The sequence below is a fragment of the Diprion similis genome, chromosome 4 (genome assembly GCF_021155765.1).
Source record: "Diprion similis isolate iyDipSimi1 chromosome 4, iyDipSimi1.1, whole genome shotgun sequence".
NCBI classification, from domain to species: domain Eukaryota; kingdom Metazoa; phylum Arthropoda; class Insecta; order Hymenoptera; family Diprionidae; genus Diprion; species Diprion similis.
Genome location: NC_060108.1, coordinates 21594467 through 21615605, shown reverse-complemented (window position 1 = coordinate 21615605; position 21139 = coordinate 21594467). Strand labels below are relative to the sequence as shown.

Here is a 21139-nt window from a genome sequence, read left to right as displayed (position 1 = left end):
AAATCGGTTTGACGGCACTCGGGTCGGAACGTGGACGCGGCACCAAATCCCTTCCATAAGTCAGGAAGAACGCCTCTGAGTATTGCTAAAAGATTTTAGATTTTCACCCCGCGTAGAAGGTTCTTTTGTAGGTTACTCAGATTATCGATTATGGGGTTGACTGCGGGGGCTGTGTGGGAGCGAAATTATCGCAAGTTGTCAAGTTACGAGGGACGGAGTTTTCGCGAATTGAACCAGCACTGCTTTTTGCCAGGAATAACGAGACGTCATTTCCAGGAAATCCTACTAACTAAAAATTTATTTCGTTAATTTTTGCTTCTCGTCAGCTCTATATGTGCACGCACTTGATGGGCGGCTAATTCCTCTTCCCCTACAAAGTGATTGATTACAGCTGGTCGGAAAAAAATTGGTAAACAAATAGCCATAGTTGGGGGGAAAAGGTTTTCAGAAATATATAAACACCGGCTTTCCCATTCACGTCAATTTCACCCTACATCCAGAATAGGCACATTGAAAATCAACCGCCAACTGGACCTTCACTGCTGCTACGGATTCAGTTCTCGATCAATGCAGGCATGGGTTTGATCGACGGTAAGGTAGAATGAAAAATAATTCGGAGAATTAGTCTTGGTCAAAAATTGGAACGTGGCGTCGGTTTTTTTTTTTTTTAATTTTTCTTATTTCTGGAATATTTGAATCATGTTAATTTTTGTCTGTCTATTAACGTAAGGGATGAACGCGACAGCTGCTGGACAACCAAGAAAAAAAGTTTCATTTAGAAAATGAATTAATAAAATAATTTTTGACGGCTAAAAGTTGTAACTTTTCACCGATATATCAAAAAATTTTTCGTATAAAAATGTTTAAACGGGGATATATATTCGATTCTATGGTTGTTCGTGATAATTTTCCGTGACAAATCATCCTCGGAGAATTTACTGCAGTTGCCCTTACGACCTTCCCTTAAGAGGAAAAGGTCAAGCCTCTTAAGCATAATGATAAAACGATTTCAATTGGTTATTGCAGTGGCTGCTGGTCGTTTCGCTGGCTGTGCTGTACAATCTGGTGTTTGTCGTTGGTCGCGCTGTTTTCTGGGAGCTGAACAACGCCGTCCCCGGAGTTTGGTACCTCCTAGACTACGTCTGCGATGCCATTTACCTTCTGGATATTATCGTTCACGCTCACGAAGGTAATTATCTAATTAATGTCACTACGATTCTGAGCCCTGGCCTAGAGGCTCATTAATTTATATTTTACGGCTGACTGCGTGTTTAGCTCGACTTAAAATCTATCATAGTTCATATATACGTATTACATGTATTATATCGATGTATATAAATTTTCCCCCATTGTATATAGGTACCTATGCTTTTGCCTCATTATATGATCGCACGGATTTGCCATGCTCCTATTTCCATTACACGAGTGTCCTGTTCAGATAAGATTTAAGGACTGCGGAGGCGGCGTGGGTCGCCATTTACAATAATACCGTTCAATTAAAATTCAAGGGCTCCGGGGAGAATATTGAAAATTAACAATCAGTGGAGAAGCTCGATACCCGGTACAATCGGCAGGAAATATGTTCTCGATTCTTGAGCATAAATTGATGCCTTTCATCTCCCATTACCATGTCCTTTCTCGTGAACTGCGCCTTTCAATTATTACTTTTTCTCTCGCTGTCCCCGTTAATACACAATTACATGTGTATCATATATTTTACTTTTTAGATTCACTAGTCTGTGGTTCGTTTAAAGCTCACTGAAAATACTCGCCTTATAACCACGCGGACGAATTAAATAGCAGTAAAAAGATATTTTTGAAAATTAGATTAATATTCTTTTATCGTAGCTTAAATTAAATTAGATTTTACACTTCCAGTTCTATTTTAGCTCAGATATGCACGGGCTGAGATATAATATAGTTATTAACCTGAGCGGCAGAAAAACAAAAAGAAGAAAAAGTACATTAGAAAATTTTATTCGCCTTTTATTTGGTACGAGGAGAATTTTTTCACGAAAGGATCTCCTCACTCGCTTAATAACGTCGTTTGTTTTCAAGCCCAAATTTTACTACCCCAACCGAATTCACGAGCACGGAAGTGTTGACGGCTCTTTCATGACCCGTTTATAAATTTCTTTTGCGTAAGGAGAAAAATGTACCAACTGGAACCTATCGTTATACCCACAGTCGTCGGAGTCCTTCTGCGAAGAAAGAAGATTTTGTAGGTATGAATTGCAGAATCAAGAAGACGCGACGTCACGTGACGGTGAAAAGTGAAGGGGCTGAAAATGCGGGGTTGTAGCAATTGTCCTTCTGCGGCGTGAAAATAAATTACCGGGAAAATTGGCTAACTCGGAGGTGATTTACAGACGAACTAAACGAACTTCGGGTAGATTTGTGCGAAGAAAGAAAAGGCGGTTAGAAAGTTGTAAGAAAAAATGCATCTTTTTTTTTGTTTTTTAACAAACTGGTGAAAATTTTCTCTACAAATTTGTCTATTATGTGATCACTCTTGTACGTCAAATCTAATATCCTGTAAATCGGAATAAGATACATATGCCGTACGTCGAAATCCGCAGAGAAAAAAAACGGGCGTAACCTTTTTGCAGAGTATTTTATACAAGTTGGATGGAAGAAATAACGTGTAATACTGCAGCGAGATTGAACAAAGTATATTCAAATAACTTGGAAAATCCTCGGCATGAACCGTTCTTAGGTAAAACCAAAGCAAGCATAGATTTGAAAAGTCAAGAGTTTCGGTTCACCAACGGAGGTTGGAGTGGTTGAGACAGAGATTGCGTTTCAGAAATTTTTGTGGCACATACCAGAGACCGAAAGAGGCATATTTTCTACGTACGAATGTCGGTATCTCGGATGCCTGAATGAGATTTCATTCATTTCTTTTAATCACGTTTTCAAATTCGAGAAGAGAGGAAACTCCGTTTCATATTCTACACTCGGGGAAAAAAGATATGCTCGAAGTTTGGCGATAGATTTGAAGGTGTTATTTTTTCCCGATTAAAACGCAACATCCGTGAACCCGCCTCGATGTAAGCCTAAACACTCTTGATTCTCAACGAGTTCGACGTAACTTTCAAGGAGACTCAAGGTCTGTCCTTCTCCAACCCATTTTCACGGAAGTCCGGGTCAGCCACGTGGATTAGGGTGAGCCAATGGGACCAAGAACGATCAACGCAAGTCCCGATCTACACTAGAAAGCAAAAGGGTTGTTGGTCCTGGGGGTTTCGGTAAATCCGTAGCATTTCAATAGTTACAGCACAACAAAAGTTTACAAACATGGGAGAAGATGAGGTTTTGTTTGTACATATTCTTGGAAATTACGATCGCAAGTATCTTGCAATATGGGCTGTAAACGAATATATTTGTAAAAATGCAGTCGCGAATCCTTGATGTCGCGATAAAATGTGACTTATGTATTATCGCAATTGATCGCGTGTTCAAGGATTGAGATACGAGGTCAGTCTGGACGGACGACAAAACGTTGCATGCAAGAACAATTACCGACCAATTTTCCCCCGGGTGTCATGAAAGGCTCTGCGTTTACCCTAATTGTATTGTTCCTTAATTACTTCGACGATCGCTAATGCTTAGAGTATACTGTACAACGTTTTCTCTCGCGTAGTGATCAATAAGTAACATAGTGGAGTACATGCAGACGCGAAGTAGCGAGCTGGTGGAATTACGTCTTGAGCTCGAGGGAGTTGGTAGGTAATTTAACTTGTACACGCACGCACACACACACAGACACGCAGAGACACTCCGAAGATCGATCAGCGCTATCAATTTCCTCGACACGTTCTTAACGCGGTTTACCATATGCACCATGATAATCGAAAAAGTTACAGCGACTGCACCCCGCAATCTCAACAGCAACAGCAACAGCAGCGGTCTGCAAATGTCGCAAATTTAAACAGCGTTTAATCCGTCAAGCTAATAGATTTTCCGCCACCCCCTTATCGTCCCAGGGCGAGGCTTTGAGGGCGCGATGAAAGGAGCGACCGGTGGTGTAATTGGTATTCGCACTATCGTCTTGGCTAAATTGCTTTTGAGCAAACAATTATTCATAATAGATAATGAAACGTAGTCGAGTCCCGGAGCCGGAGCGTTTCGTTTTTTTCCACCCTCTCCGCCCTCTTCGCCACGCCAAATGACAGACGTTTCTATCCCCGTTGATACTGTATTTTCCTTTATTGGATCTTTGACCCGACCTGACGTCGCGGAGGGTTCGTGTTCACCGGCAACACGTGTGTCTTTAAACTAACGAAATATTGCACGGGATGACGGAGACGGACAAGAAAAGGTTAGACGGGCGGCTGGCGCTGGGTTCGAAGGTACTCGGGAACTCCGTTTTCCTCCGCCTTATCCGCGGCTGGAAATTCTCCAGGAAATATGCATGTAACACCGGCGGAAGAGAACAGTTGGGAAGCTCGACGCGTCCCTCGGGAAGTACGAAACTTAAATCGGCTCGATTCTCGGCAGAGTGACTTCGCTCTCGGAGACGAAGGATGAAAAAGATGGAACGAAATGAAATTCTATTTCGAATTCTGCTCTCGGGATTGTTCGTTGAGCTGATCTATTTGTCTGATTTGCAATATTTTTCACTCGAAATGCTTTTTTTTTTTTTTCTATTGTTGCTGGCAAATATTCGGTGTTTTCATTAGTTTCGCAACGACGAATGGTCGACATTGGGACAGAGTTATGGCAGAAACAAGATACGAAATTCACATATACATATTATTATAACATACAAGGTATGTACTTAACGGCAAAGGCGAAAAGAAGCGGATCCTTGAAACTTTGATAAACGTTGAAAGCTCGGCTTTGTGTCGTACTACTCTACTTCCGTATTTCTGCAACATCGTGTAACCCTAAACAATCCATCAACCGGTTAAGCAACCTTCGCGCATAGCGGATATCATTTCCGCAGGTTGGGTTACCTACAACTGATAGAATTCCAGAAACGTTGAACGAGGGGGAAACCTGTTAGATCCGAATCCATACTGCCTCTGGATTACAGTTGGTATTTCGTTTGTTTGCGGAACTCCAATCCATCAATATGTATGATAGCTGGATGACCACTCCAGGCATCAAGGAGAGTGACCGCGAGTATGGCTTAAGCCTGCACGTAAGGGTCCTAATTGGGGTTCAGGACCGTGCGAGATGGATATGTGCAGCGATCCATATCCAACTGATTGTGAGGAAAGGAACCTCGAGAGGCTTTACGATTGGAGGGGGGGGGGGGGGGCAGAAGCGGGAGGCTTGCGAGCTGTGGCGTGATAATTTTTATTTCTTTCAGGGTACCTGGAGCAGGGATTGATGGTAAGGGATGCGAAACGGCTCAGACAGCATTACTTCAAGACTGCTAGATGGCGGCTGGATTTCCTCGCTATTTTTCCCACGGATCTCGCCTACTTTTGGTGGAGTCCAAGCTCCTGCCAAGTACAGGTAACCATTTGCCAGAGTATCTCCTTTTCTTCTTTCTCGTATTATCGGCATTGGAAACTCTTCGTAACGTCCTTAATGCCGATAGTCGCAGGACATTGATGAAGCTGGAACGGGAAAATCGGGGACTCGTACGAACGTTGGGTATCCATCGATATATTATTTCAAAGGAGCATTATTACATTTCGGGTCACGAAATTCGCGAGGCAATAACACTGCCGTAGTCACCCGATAACGTGGAGAGTGGATCTCTGCTTCTGACACGACTTAAGAACAAAAAGGTTGATTTTATCGAGACATCTGGCAGTTGTCTTGATTCCACCGACTACGCGGGCATGTACCTTGAGACCAGAATCAGGGGATATGCTGCTGCGATAGAAAATGGTACAAAAATATCGATAGTAGGCTTACGCACTGGATGGATGGGCGTACTTACGTCGATGGTTATAGGTCATGCTGCTCGAACATTTGTCTCTGGGTCGAGTAACATTGGCTCCGACATGACGGTGGTTATCCAGAATTAAACCACGAACTGCATCGTCTTGTTGACTCGGGGTTGAGCCAAATACCGATAAGCGGATGAATGGCAGAGAACCGTTTATATCACGTAAAGCCACGAATATCCTTCAGACTTCAAGACAAGCTTTTTGTCCGAGATTCTAATTTGTCGTTGTTAAAGTACCATTTCTCGCGTCTCTCGCTTAGCTTCGCAAGATCGCAGCCATAAATCAAGGGTCGCACTTTTTACAGAACTGTGCAGCCTGAGATTGTTACCGCGAAAGAAGTAAAGAAATTGAGGAGAGAAGGCGTTGCCTTCGGTATAAGTTCGACCATGTTGAAAGGCCGCAAAATTATTCCGGGAATTGAGAGCGAATCGTGTTTGCAAATCTTCATCGATTCAGAGCATTGCGTCGAATGTGTTTCAGGTACCTTGTCCCGTGATCGTAAGGACCAATCGATTACTGAAGTTGTCCCGAATGTGGCAATACTTCGAAAAGACTGAAACCCGAACCGGATACCCGAATGCCTTTAGGATATGCAAGGTAGGTGCGGCTACATGGATAAATTGACGACGAAATGGAGCCGAGGATGAAGAATCGATGTCGGAGGGTGTGAACGGGTTCTGGTTCCCTTGTTACAGGTGGTTCTCGCCATCCTAGTCCTCATCCACTGGAATGCATGTCTGTACTTTGCGATCAGCTACGTGGTGGGATTTGGCTCTGACAATTGGGTTTACAACCTGAATGGAGCCAGGAACGCCTCCCTCGCCCGACAATATATCTACAGCTTCTACTGGAGCACGCTTACCCTGACAACAATTGGTGAGTCCTCGAGAGTCTGGCTATGTTCCAACGAGTAGTTCATACGATATCTGCAGAAGCCGCGGGTAGAATCTTTACCTTGCCTTTAACCCCCGTTTAATTGCCCTGAAACCATTACACCGAGCGACTTTTGTGTACGTAACTTTGAAACTCGGGACAACTAACGCACTCGTGTACTTCTAACCGTCGGTTATCTGCTAGGTAATTTTTTGTTACAGAATGCGGGAAAAAATATTTATTCCTAGTTGCAGAGAGGAAGAAAATAAAGAGCGATAGCCGTGAGAGCAAGCACAGGAGAATATTCGCTTTCGTTAATATACAGCGCTGCGTGCGTACTTCGTTCAGTTCTAGTTTTATTTTGCATGAATAAAATCAGGCACAGTGTTGATCGAACCGATGCGACAACGAGAGAACAGCAGCAGTGAATCGCGATGAGCTTGATTGAAAATAGAACATAATCTCACAAGTTTAAAAAAAAAAAAAACTCTCGGAATCGGATCAGGGGGAAATAAATAAAATTTTGATCCGTCGGTGTACAAACTTGAATGAAAAATGAAAAAAAAAAAAAAAAAAAATCCGTTCTATTGGTATTACGTGCATGGAAAAGTTCCTTTGAGATCGATCGAGACAAACGAGAAGCCTGAACAAGTTGTTAGGTGCAGGAACGACGTTCAGAACCATGGTAAATTGGTTTTGACGTCAAGTAGCTCAGGAATAAAGTTCGTTGAAAGAGTTTTCAAGTAATATGGTATGAAAATCAGAGCAAAGGAAGGAAGAGGACTACATCCTCTTTAAATTTAGGAGCTTGTAGGTATACCTACGTCCCTACCTCGTGTACGAAAATTATAGAAGTTTGAAGCACCCAGGCCAAGTTGGAAGAACCGAATGGTAGGGGATAAATCGCGGATAAGAAATTTGTCAGGCTCATCGCGTGTGAAATGGTGATTTTTATAACCACCCTTTACGAGCGGTCTACGATTCTTCAGAAAATCGTGGAAATCCCGACGGTGGACGACCTTGAATTAATTAGCGAGGGTTGTTCGCTCAGCCATGATGGAGAACGCGACCTAAAGCCCGTAAAGAAACTTGCTGGCATGGCGGTCCTTCGAACCGAAACAATACGGCGGTACCTTATTGCATTTGACACCCAGCTGTTGCCATGCGGAATGCGGATCAGAACCTCTGTGTACGTACATAGATTCATCCACCCAGGCAGCTAGCTGGTTACGTACTACGTGCATACCTACATACATACTTACGTCCAACAAGTACATCCATAGGCGAGCAGCAGCCGTGCGAATCCATCCACGTGCATAAATATACACACGCACATCGAGAGTTTCTTGGTGGATGGAATAGTGGACAGATGGATACAATATACAATATACAATAGGTGAAATTGTACGAATAGATACGTATGCATGGCGGGTATTAGATCATCCGTTTCAAACGTAGTCGACAAATCAAATTGTCTTGTGATAGCAAAATCACCAAAGTTTCAGATTACACGATTTTCTCTGTGTAATCATTCTAACTCGGAGACTGCAGCAGCGATAACGAAAACCAATTAAACTTCGTCTGCCTTTCTCTCTCTCTCTCTCTATCTCTTTCTCTCTTTCTTCCTCTCTTTCTCGTAAAAAAATCTTCGTAGCAGAATTCGTAATAGGGTATCTTTTTGCGAAATACAAAACATAGTCCCAATGTTACTAGAGACCTTCACGTCGGTCTAGAGTCTGAAACATAACACGACACGACATTCGCGCACAGTTTTTTTTTCCTCACTGGTAACAGTAGGTGTTTTTGAAATTGTAAAAAAAAAAGGAGGAAAATCAATGTCATCTTAGGTAACGTGAAAAACTTTTTGCGATTGCAAAAGAAAATCAACGATGTAGGCAAAAGTTCGGTCCCATTCTATTCGAGTCATGACCAGCATAATTATTATTTTTTTTTTATAATCTCAAAAATGGCAACTTCCTCTTTCTTATCCTACGTATTATAATTGTGTAGCCGATATAATCGCACGTCTGTTGATGGAGAAACCATAACGACTATCCTAAAGACTTGGACCTTAATTGATATCGCTGACTTTCATCGTCGTACTTCAATCAGTTATCTTGTTTGAGAAAATGATCACGACGTGACTCGACCTTTATTGTTTTCATCTCTGAAGGGTGACTCCGGCTGGTTTTCTTAGCTGCCACCTTTCACCGTCGACTATTTACCGAAGAGAGAAATATCGGGCGGGATCAATTTGCCGGAACCTTCAATCTTCAACAGCGTTCAGTATTTTTTCCTCTTCTTCTACTTCTTCTTCTGCTTCTTTCTTTTTTTATCCGATATGTTTTATAGCGGTTTCGTATATCTACCTTGGGGGCAGAGAAACGTTTTGGGTAGACGGTTGTAATATGTATCGAAGTGCTTACATCTTCAGCCGTATCTGCGGAACACGCGGTAAACTTTCTTCAACGTGAATATATATAATATAGACACGAGGGGTAAAGGAAAAAGGGTCGGTAAACGCAACGCGATCTTTTATGGCGCCCGTTGGTTTTATACTTACCCCGTAGAATCCATCACGAACAAACGAGTATAACCGCGCGAACGTAAACGAAGTAATCGGTTATCCTTCATTTCTTTTCAACTCCCCTCATGACCGGAGATAATAATAACACTCGAATGTCTACGCCGATATAAAGCTCTGAGGTACTCGTTGGAATTTGTTTATTTTCTTTTTTTTTTTCCATTTTCTACTCGAAAATTTCACCTAATCTATACACGTCGTTGGTGTTGCAAAGTTGAGTTTGACCGGAATTTCTACTGCCGCAGGGGAAACACCGCAGCCGGAAAATGACGCCGAGTACCTTTTCGTCGTCGCTGACTTTCTGGCTGGAGTTTTGATATTCGCAACGATCGTTGGAAACATCGGTAGCATGATAAGCAACATGAACGTCGCTAGAGTTGAATTTCAGAATCGCATGGACGGCGTCAAGCAATACATGCAATTTCGGAAGGTTTCCACGGAGCTGGAGGCCAGAGTGATAAGGTGGTTCGCTTACACCTGGGCGAACAAACAGGTGAGCAGATTATTATACCCCCGAGACGAGTCGCCGACGCCAATATGGCACATCGGCCATTGTCATCCGGGAATTATTGCCGTCGCGAAAGTGTTAAGTAAGCTGATACGCGGACGAGAGTCGTTAAGTAAATGTCAAACGGGGGTGTGTCGAAGTGCTTTTAAAGTAGCGAAAGTCGAGGGAGGCTTTTCGCTACAATTCACATTTTGCGACTCTCGACCACGCCGCGAGGCGGAAGGCGTCTTCTATGGGGATGAACGATAGTATCGGAGGAAAATCGTCGCCGTAAGTTTTTCACTAGTTTTCAGCAAATTCTCGATATCTGAACATCGGCTATCCTTTTGTGTTCTTACCCCCTTTCCGTAAGATTACATTGAACGATGCCCGCTGTTCCACGAAGCAGACAAGTGGGCGACGGATTTATCTCCGAATGTGTCTTACGCGATCCTCTGTAACGATCCTGTATAACGTTTTCAAATTTTTAGCAGCAGCTTTCTTCGAGAGATGCAGTTTTTTTTTTTTTTTTTTCTTTTTTCACTAGAAGTAAGAATTTTGTCAAAGACTTTTTATCCGCACCCTTCGTAATACGGAACGTCGAATTGTCGATGGAGCAAAAGATCCTAGACCTCCACGATCGTGATCCGTTTTCTTTTCGAATATTACAGATCGAATTCTCTGATTTTCCAAGCCAATCTCTTTCTCGAGCTCAGACTTAAGTCTCTTCATCTACATTCTGCAGTAAGAAAAAAAACCTCAATTTCTTCATCCTGTTTCGGTGTCTGCAGGCTCTGGACGAGGAACGTGTACTCGGAGCTCTTCCCGATAAGCTCAAAGCGGAAATTGCAATTCACGTTCACCTGGACACCTTGAAACAGGTTCGAATATTCCAAGACTGCGAGCCTGGATTGCTGGAAGAATTGGTGCTCAAGCTTCGCCTTCAGGTGATTTAAATAAACTCAACAATAGTACATGTTTCGAGTCCATCGATCCGTGCTCCATTTTACTTTTCCTCTTCCTAAATATAAGTTCTTTCGTTCATCTGTTCCCAAATCGCAAAGAAAAAAAAAGATAATCCTCGGGGTGACTTGATAAAAAAAATTGATCATTATTTTTCAAATATAAGCTATGAACTTATCTGAAATCGTGATTGAAAAACAAATACCTTCGTCGTTTGTTGAAAGAATTTAAAAAATCCTCGAACCATATTCCGACCTCAAAAACGCGACGCGGTTATAATTTCAGTAAAACGTAATACAAATTTCTTGCGTTTCCATCGAAAATCCGGGAGCAGGTGTTCAGCCCTGGGGATTACATATGCCGCAAAGGAGACGTGGGCAAGGAGATGTACATAGTGAAGAGGGGGCGTCTGATAGTGGTGGCTGACGACGGTAAAACAGTCCTAGCGACTCTCGGGGCAGGAAGTGTCTTCGGCGAAGTGAGCGTCCTCGAGATAGCTGGTAATAGAACGGGGAACAGAAGAACGGCGAACGTGAGATCATTGGGTGAGTAAATCTCTCTAGCTGAGTTATCGAGGAGCCTCGCGGCTGCTGCAGGAGTATAAAATGTACGTCACGTAACAGGGAATCTACTTTGTACCTTGGCGCACGCTGTTACTCAGCATCGGCATTAACTCCGCCCTGCAGGATGTACACGTAAACCTGTTTCCCCTTATATACCTGCAACATTAACCCCGTCGTCGAAAGCTCACCGATTACATCCATATTTTTAACCTTCTTGGACAAATTCTTTTCCTCCAGGCTACTCCGATCTATTTTGCCTCGCAAAAAGGGACCTTTGGGAAGCCCTCGCTGATTACCCGGATGCCAGACACTCCCTCACGGAACGAGGGTGCCAACTTCTCAGAAAAGACGGTCTTCTTGACGAGGATGTTTTCCAGGGTGCCAAGCAGGCGAAGGACTCCATCGCCGACAAGATTGACCGACTTGGTGAGTTAATGTCTAGTCTTTGGATATCTCAAGCGCTCTTCAATCGAATTCAATTTTCCAATCTTTCACTGAATATGTTAGTGTTAGTGTTAGAAATCTTTGAATCAATTTTCTTAATCATTTTCGTGATTTATAGAACTTTTGAGCATTCAGGTCTTGCCAATGGTTGTTACCTTCATTTATTCATTGCATATCGATCCAAAAAAAAAAAAAAAAAAACTTACATGATCATTAGATATTTTATCACCTGTGTCGGAAACTCGTCGTAACGTTAACGAATTTTAGTTTTCACCAATGTAACGAAATGCAAACGACGAATCTCGGTGAAAATGGGGACAAATCGGTTGCATAAAAAATGCCAAGTAGGCGGTACGTGTTTGGAAGTTATAAGGCAGGGAGTTGCCCAAGTTTAATACTAATCTTGAAAGAAAGAAAAGTGAATGAAGAAATGGTTGAAAAAAAGAGACGGAAATAACGGGCTAGCCGTAAAAAGTCGATATCTTGACATTCGAAGGGGAATTTGGGGGCGGGGGACTTTACGAGAAGGTTTACTATAGCAACGAGATTCGTAAAGTGGGTTTCAATACCCCAGATACGATGCCACCCAGCTATCGTATAAAGTTATTGTAGTTTGGACGAAAACACTGGGATCAGTGAGAACGAGGCATCGTGAATCACGCATCTGCCGGTGGATTGATTGCGTGTATATATTGTACAGAAGAGAAAAATGCGATCGATCGTCGGTATGCCTCACTCTCGCAAATAACAGCACCAATTAGTCAAAGGTTACGAAGAAACCAGAGCCGCAGAAAAGCATTGTCTGTCGTCTTGGGGCCGCGCTTTTCGAACCCCTCGTTATAATACAGAATCATCGGAGCGAATTTAGCCTGCAAATGGCAAGTTTTCCATTTTATGAAACCTTTGACTTCGTGGGGTATGTCCATGAATGTTTAAACGCGTATCGGGTATTTGGAAGAAAAGTTTTTTAGTATTCCAAGAAATTTTTTTCTCCCTGTAATAGGTTCATTTCCTCCGAGGGGTGTATGTAATCTATCTCCTCGGTTCAAGTCACAATTTTCATCCATCCTTGCAACAAACGATCAAAGCCAAAGAAGGAGATCAATACGTGTGAACTTTAAAAAATTCGTGCTATACAGACTCGGCCATACTTCGAAAAAGAATCCTTTATACAGCATGAACTGAAATTTTTTTAATACATTTTTGTGTTTTAATGTACATTTTCAATTAAATTTTCAACATTTTTTATTCAAATTTTGCTTATGAATATTTTCTTTGTCATTAGAATGATAATTATAACACAGGGAAAAATGAAAATTAGACGAATAGTCAACATTGAATTGTGGACCAAGAACTTGATTTTGTATTAATTTCCAGTTCCAAAAATCAATTTGTCAGATGATTTATTCTACTCATAGGTACATTTGTCGAAGTTAGAATCCAGAACGATAATTTACGCGTACCAACAGTCGAAGACGTCGAGCTCGAACGATATAATTTATGGAATTCGGACCGCAACGTCAATAAATGTGATTTGGGAAGCTGTCGTCGAGTTCGTATATGTAATGTCAGAAGTGATTGGCGACCCGCGTCTCACCCTACGAGCTGTGGAATCTGACGATGGTTTGCTAATCGGAAGAAAGTATTTCGGGATCGAAGCTTCTAGCGTAAAAATTTCCATAGAATATATATCTATACGTTCTAAATCAATTTAAACAGTATTTTCGACGTGTTAAATTCCGAAACTCGATTTGTTCCTGCAACTTTCCATTGCACACAGAAACTGCATTGCGGAGGGTTGAAAAGACCAATTAAACGCCCCAAGTTCAAAGTCCTTTTGAATAATGAGTAAATTGGATTCCAAAATCCCAATAAAATTCCTCCTTACCCCACCGAGTCAAACTCTGCGTTGATAAATGCTCATCGATGCTCTTATTGATGGATCAATAAAGGACCACCGTCGTCGCAACCAAGTGCCGAGGGTCAATGTAAACAAGCAAAATTCCATCGTCACCCCGAAGCAGCTGGCTCGTGATATTTATCCAAAAATTATCCGAAGAGCGCAAACAACCCAAACTATCACCTAATCCTCTCGCTTCAGCCGCCGAATCGATAGCCTGCAGGATACAATTAAGAATTATAATCATTCCGCGAATATTTTCCGATGGAACAGAAAGACCTCATATTTTCCCCTGAGATTCGTGGAGGGTGATTTCCGTACGGTAAAAGCGAGAAATGTTTCGAATTTGAACTCCTTGCGTCGCGTTTGCCGATCTCATACACCGAAGGAATTTGTGTAATTCCGAGGTATCAGAGTAATTAAATTTTCAAACGTTCAATAATTCGTGCAACGCTCATATCAGACACCATTAACAACTGGTACTTATATAAAGCTCCGGTTACGCAAAACGACGACGCGACACCGATTTGGCTTCGATACTGCTGTTTATTAATTCACGACCACGTTGTTGGTCCCTCGTAATTATTAATTGACAAACTGTGATTACTATCAGTCGGCAAGGTGGACGTGAGAGAATGCGAGGCGGATGAAAGTTCCACTTTCGTGAAGGGAATTTTGTTTCAATCGTATCCCGAAAGACGAAATGAAATAGTAAATTCATGTGAATTTAATTCTTGTGCGCAATTTTAGGCCAGATATAAAAATTCATAAAGGTTTCGCATTTTTATCTGGACTGTTGACGCGAGTTGTCGCTACCACCAACAATTTGCAAATTTTGGTGAATTAAGGTATCAAAACCGTAATCCCACCAATTTGTTGGTCAAAGAACGTACGAAATTATCGTGTAGGTATCCATATAGTAGGCAAGAGTGAAATATGTGTCAACATTGCTGTTGGTGATCGTGAATCGGAAATCTGGATTACTCAACACGGTGAAATTAACATTGTATTTATTCGCTTATTCATTATTCACAATTGGTTGATCCCGAATGGTCTTTGAGTAGTGAAATTCTACGGGAAATTGGTTGTTGGATTAAACGGCGCACAATCAGCTTCGTTTTCTCCAGTCAACAAGCAATTTCAACTTCGAACAATAGACAAGGATATAACGGAAGAACAATTTGCAATCATCACTCAGGAGTATCGGTTCGGGACAAGTTGCGTTGTTCTGCTTACATAATGGAAGCGATATTCCGTATAATCGACGTATAATCGAGTCCTTAATTTGAGTATAATCAAATGGATTAAGGAAGGTCCTCGGTTTCACTACTGAATGATTACACTCTTTGAATTTACTTCCGTTATACTAATCGCGAGAAGGTCGTATCGCAACTTTGTCTTGGTTTCGACTTCTTTGTCTCTCTCATCAAATTAAAAAACAAAAATAAAAAAAAATAAAAATGTGACTCGCGAGAAGAGGTTTCTTTCAAAAATAACAAAATCTCCGGCCGTATAACGTACGAAATACAAGCTGCTAAAATTTTTTCACGATAGCGTTCATGCTCGCGAGAGATAGAGGGAGAAATTTCAGGGAGCTGTGACAGGCTCTCGCCGAAGGGACTCGGAGGGGTTCCCACGGAAAACTCCTTTATTTCGAAGAAATAAATTTCCTGCTATCATGCAATAAATGGAGAATTTACTGGGAACTCACGACGCGACTCCATATCTCGCTTTGAGGAATGAGACCGAATACCGCAATAGAGGAAAATGCAGCAAGTAGGTACCTACTGAGTCCATTCAAACGTGCAGTTTATTCCGGTTAGTAGCACTCGGTGATAAAATTTCAAAAATTTACACTCTTTTCTGGCTCTAAACATCATACTTTACGTGGACACCTAAATAAGGAATGAAAGTGTTTTAAATCAAAAAAAAACACGTCGTTACATATTAATCCAGACCCTGCTGAAAAATTTGTTATAATCTGCCACAGATATTTTTCACATCACATAATTGTCACCTTTCGTTACATTCCAACGAATTTGTTACAAAGAACGCATTTTTACTTATCTCGTTTCTTTCCCCCTCTTTTGTGCCCTTAAAAGCATACGCCGATCATGGAGTGAGTTTTTTCTTCCTGTCTCTCTCTTTTAGCAAAAAAATATAGATTGTACACGTATTATATATACTGCAACAAAAAAATACCAAGAAGGCGCCCTTGGGTCGTAATCTGAAACCGGGAATCCAGACTATATACCTACTGCTTTCGTCCGAATGATTGATTCGTGGGGAAAGACACTCGTTTAAGGTTGATAGAGATTGATCTCGAGTCAAATGACGTGCCTCGCTGAGCTCGCTAAGCGACGAGTAATCCAGCCCAGAAATCGCAATCAAAAACTGTAATCTTACGGCGTGGAAATTTCATTGGAAAAATTTGTTCGACGTACGTCGGTATGTACGAGAATTCAACCCTGTAGCGTTCTAAAAGCTTTTCACTTCTGTTATAGTTTACATTAATCCGATCAAATCGAATAATCAATTACGCAACTGGCCCTTTACCACAGTCTGAACCTTTTGATAAGGCTTAGTCTTGTATTTTGAGGGTGTTTGCAATGGCCGGCTCAAACGGCTTCGGTGTTTATGTAACATTCCTGCTCGACGAGGAGCTCAGTCGCCATCTTCCCTTCTGTCTATTCAGGGGAAATTAGTTATTTGATCGAATCCTACAGGCACTCAGAGCCGGCTTTTTTTTGTCTCCTCGCAGAGGGATGATCGGGCGAAAGATGAAACGGGAGTATGGAGCAACGGGTGTAATCGATGTACAGAGCTTGACTGTAAGCTGATGATATAACGCAGCACTTCCGGCAAATGGTTACTCCGAGCCCAGCTCTGTTCGGCCTGATTCATCGGTTTTTCTTTTCCAACTTCATTCAAGAGTCTTCAGCCTCGAAATTTATCCAGGAAATTTCCTCCGAGAGAATCTTTTATCGAACGCGTATAAGAGTATTTCCTCAAAAACGATCGAGCTATTCATCACTCGGATATGCGGGACCCATTTTTTCACAAAGGACACGCGTATTATTGGATCAAGATATATCTTGACCTAGTGATATTTGAGAAAAAAAATTAACATCGATTCTGTACACATGAGTTTTGCATATTATAGGCTTTAACAAATTTTGGATTCTGGATTTCGGTGCTCTTAGTCTCGTTTTCGTTGAATTTAAATCCAGAACTTTTCGCGTGTATTCATTTCTTTATCGACGCGACGTATAGTTAAACCGGAAGTGAAAGAATGAGAAGACATATGATTTATGGCCTTCAACGGTGAAGCGATACGTGACGTAGTGAAAAGCGAGGCGTTATCATGTAGCCAAAAGATAGTTTGAAGAACTATCGCAGAGTCGGCGAGGAGAACTTCCTCGTTTTCAACGGCGTCAAGATCGTTTGACGTCAAGTAGAAAAGTTCATCAAAATATCGCTACGTCATCCTGACGATTCAGGACATAAGCCTCGGTGCTCCCGTTTTTCTAAGCCTACGGGATGCAGCTCGGGGAGCAGAAAGTACTAAATCACCATCACCGCGTTATATCTCTCGGCTCTGATGATGGTAATTTCGAATATATTATAACAGTCTCTGGTAGTTCGGGCCTAAATGGATTACATCATTTTAACAGTGCAGCGGCCGGCGAAAGCCTCCAGACAAAATTAAAAATTTTGCACCATAGCCACGAGGTGTACCATCAAATTTTTCCAACGATTCATACCCATTTTTGATAATTAATATCTTTGCTTCAGAAAATACCGTCGACAACCTTCAAACCCGACTCGCCCGACTTCTCGCCGAGTATTCGAGCAGCCATGCAAAGATGAAGCAGCGTCTTGCCCGAGTCGAACGTCGAGAATCATCGTAAGTTACCATTCACATGGCTATAAACTGTGCAACGACTAGATATTGTCTCGCCTGCATTCACGGTGCACTTCCTTATAGTCTGTGAATACGTATTTCTGATGTCACAGACCATTTCAGGAGGTTTCAGGGTGTCTGCACACCCTTAAGTGCTCCGGACAATTTAACGACGCGAATGATTACGACGGACACACTCGTGATTCAGATTTTGTGTCTACTAGAAATTCGTTAACGCATAGAAACGTGGGTACCGTTTTGCGAACCGTTTAGTGCAGAGGTCCAGCGATAATTTTTAAGATAAATGAAAAACGTTTTTTTTTTCGTCCATTTCAAAGCGAAAATTTGTAATGTAGCTATCAAATGGATTTTGTTTTGTTCTATTCTGTTCATTAGTCTAGCCGCAATGAAACAATGAAATAATCATTTTCTACTGCTTTGAAATTTAAATCGGAATGCTGGAGGATCGAGGCGGGACGAGATATAGAAATAAATATAAAATGAAATATAAATCGCGAAGTGATGAAAAGGAGGAAAGTGTCAGGTCGTGTTTTTGCACTGTAGATATCCAAGCGACAGCTGCAGCGAGCTGGAACTGGAACTGGACGAGGAACAGGGTGCGGCTGGAGGCGCTGGCATATCCGTTAATCAACTTCGCCGTAGCTTCCAGCGGGCAAGGAGAAATAATTGTGCCAGAAGATACAAGCAAAACACGGTTTAGTCTCAACTTTGCTTGTTAGATCTCCGCTCGGAAAAGATTTCCTCGGTATAATTTGTCCGCGGAGCTTTTCTGCACGAGGACGATCGCTGAGTCGATTGTGAGCTTGTGATATTATACGGATTGCAAAGTGTATCGCTGCTGCTTTCCCTCGTTAGTTTTGACACTTTTTTGTATCCTCCTTTCCGTTTCAGGATATTTTCTTATACTCGCAAGCTCGACAAGCACGGCGGACGAAGTATACAAACAATTAAATATCTTGTAGATAATTTGAAAGAGGATTTTATTTTCGTCGATTTGAAGTATCTTGAATAATGTGCACATATACAGGTAATTTTTGCATTATCGAAATAACTGACATAAACTAAGATAAAAAATAAGATAACCTAGAGTATAATATACACGTATGGCCTAAAAAGAAAAAGAGGAAAACAACAAAGACGCAATTAAAATAATAAAAAAAATTGTTAAAACTCGAGGATTAAACCGCGGAATCGTAAAGTGCGCGATATAATTACGGATAATTTTTTGTGTACTCGTATTTATATACGAGGTGCGTGCGGAGCGTTAAAATATTATGCTATTGTTTAACTAACAATAAAATCGATCGAGCAGGTGCTAAAATATTTTGAACCGATCGGTAGCTCCGACGTACTTTAACTATGTGTTACTAAACACCTGTCAATAGGTGTTTACGTACCTGCAACAGAATTTTCTTTTCCACAAACTGTCACTCGAACGGAACACCAGCAAGTGGCAACTGTATTTTAATTACAGTTTCGTTGCGACTGACTACAGCTGTTTTGCTGATTCGAATAATTTTTGTTTCCGTTTTTCCCTTATTTTTACCTCTTGTAATATAAGACACATGCAAGGGGAAGAAAATTGCGGTACGCCGAAGAAAGACCGAAGAAACCGTCTTCATACTTCATTCGCGCCAGCAATCCATCTAACTCGCGAGTAGATGAAGCGAAAAATAAGTCTTCGAGAAAACGAAAGTCCGTGATTTGCGGTCAGGCCATTCCGCCTTTTGAAAAATGATTCAAACAACCTCGCCGTTCTGTTCGCGCTGAGTTGATTACGCACTCCAATATTTCCCAAACCCGCTGCCGCAAACGTCTGCGGAATTAGGCTGGGTACAGCGGAAATAGCCAGAGGATTTTAAAGTCTCGATGTCACGATTTATCGTAACGGAAATAAGATAACATCCTAATTCGGAGCATTTGCTACATTTACTCCGCTCACGCCAATGACTCAAATTATCTGCGTTGTAATATGTGACTTGCGAAGGCGAAGAAACCGCGAATCGAGAGATAGTCACGAAATAATTATCGCCGAGCGATTCCGTACAGTAGTTATTGTGAAAAGGAAAGAAAAAAAAAAAGGAAAATAAACGGAAATACGCCGGCGGATATGCGATTAAAATAACGACAAGTATAAGCGATCATAATACGCAATTGAAAACATAAATATTGAACGGTTAAAGAAATACATATGTATATGTACATATTAGATATTAAAATGTACACAAGGATACACCGTATTTTATAATAATAATAAGAATAGAAAGAATAAAAATAATAATAGTAATAATAATAATAACAATAATAATAATATATAGAGATATATATCTGGATAAGCGAATAGGTACCAATAATCCGCGTCTAAAACGGCATCAAATGTTTTTTCGAAAGATGATTACGCAAACATTGTGACTAGTTACATATCTATTTTCGTATGTTATACCGCCGTAAGGAGCGGCGATGTAAATGAATGTTGATGATTACATAGAAGATTTTTGTATTGGGCACTGTAATATAAAAAAAAGAAAAATCAATAAATATTAATATTAAATTGTATATCGTCGAAGTCGAACATTAAGTAATACGCGTCACGCGGTTCGGTGTATTCGATAAACGCAAACAATTTTAGCAATAAGTACGTGCAGGTCGATTAGACGACCAATTATTTTCTAATCTATTAAAAGAAAGAAGAAGTTTTCTCTAGGGTGTTTCCCAAGTTCATTGACCGTGGAATATTTAAGAAGCAGAAGACGGCGAAGACTGTATCGTACTTTTCCGAGAGGCCAATGAACCGCTAAAATTGAGCTACGAAGAAATTCCCATAGGATAGGTCTATGGGTATACATATATATAACGTATGTATAATTTTTTTTTTTTTTTTGGCGTTCTTATTCCCTGCTGAATCCTCGGGTATATTCACGTACAAAACCGAATTTATCAACCCTACAATGTGACGTCAATACACCCGTACGTATACGTATCAAATCGATATTTACTATCTACAAAAGTCACTGACAATAAAGAGCCTTCCAGGGGCAATTCCTTTGCTGATACTGTCAGCGCAGACCGCGAGGAAGCTGTGTGAGGATCGTGGATCTGGAGGAATTAGAAAAGGGCTTTGCCGAACCGAGAAGACAACCTATAATCGATCAGCACTGGAGCAGAAACGGGTTCCAATAATTCTTTTATATCGTTAAATGCGCTCGGACAAAGATGGCCGATAAATTTTTCCGATTATTGTTTGAACAACTGTTACAAGGTATATGGAATTGTCACATCGCTTATTATAGTATCAGAATCTATTGATAATTCCTTCAATTTGTTCACCGTATAAGACTTTTATCTCTATATATGGATTATTGTGTAACACGTCACGAATGGATCGATCAATTTCAGTTGTCAAAGAAATCTTACGGAATTAAAGAAAAGTTGCGATTAATTCTTTCTCTTCTCAACTATCCTCCTTAAAATTTAGCGGCATTTCCGTTATC

General features: G+C 41.2%; 1 protein-coding gene across 2 annotated transcripts in view; it reads left to right on the top strand.

Moving 5' to 3' along the window:
• Positions 1–18510, top strand: part of LOC124405724 (cyclic nucleotide-gated cation channel subunit A) — a 39724-nt gene extending 21214 nt beyond the window's left edge. For both annotated transcript variants that reach the window (XM_046880876.1, XM_046880877.1), the window contains 10 exons: positions 1027–1189; positions 5318–5466; positions 6390–6506; positions 6605–6785; positions 9612–9859; positions 10645–10800; positions 11151–11361; positions 11617–11805; positions 17519–17630; positions 18192–18510. In XM_046880876.1, coding sequence (XP_046736832.1) covers positions 1027–1189; positions 5318–5466; positions 6390–6506; positions 6605–6785; positions 9612–9859; positions 10645–10800; positions 11151–11361; positions 11617–11805; positions 17519–17630; positions 18192–18348 — 1683 coding nt within the window. In that variant the 3' untranslated portion in view covers positions 18349–18510. The remainder of the gene's footprint in view (positions 1–1026; positions 1190–5317; positions 5467–6389; positions 6507–6604; positions 6786–9611; positions 9860–10644; positions 10801–11150; positions 11362–11616; positions 11806–17518; positions 17631–18191) is intronic.
• The last annotated feature ends 2629 nt before the right edge of the window (positions 18511–21139 follow it).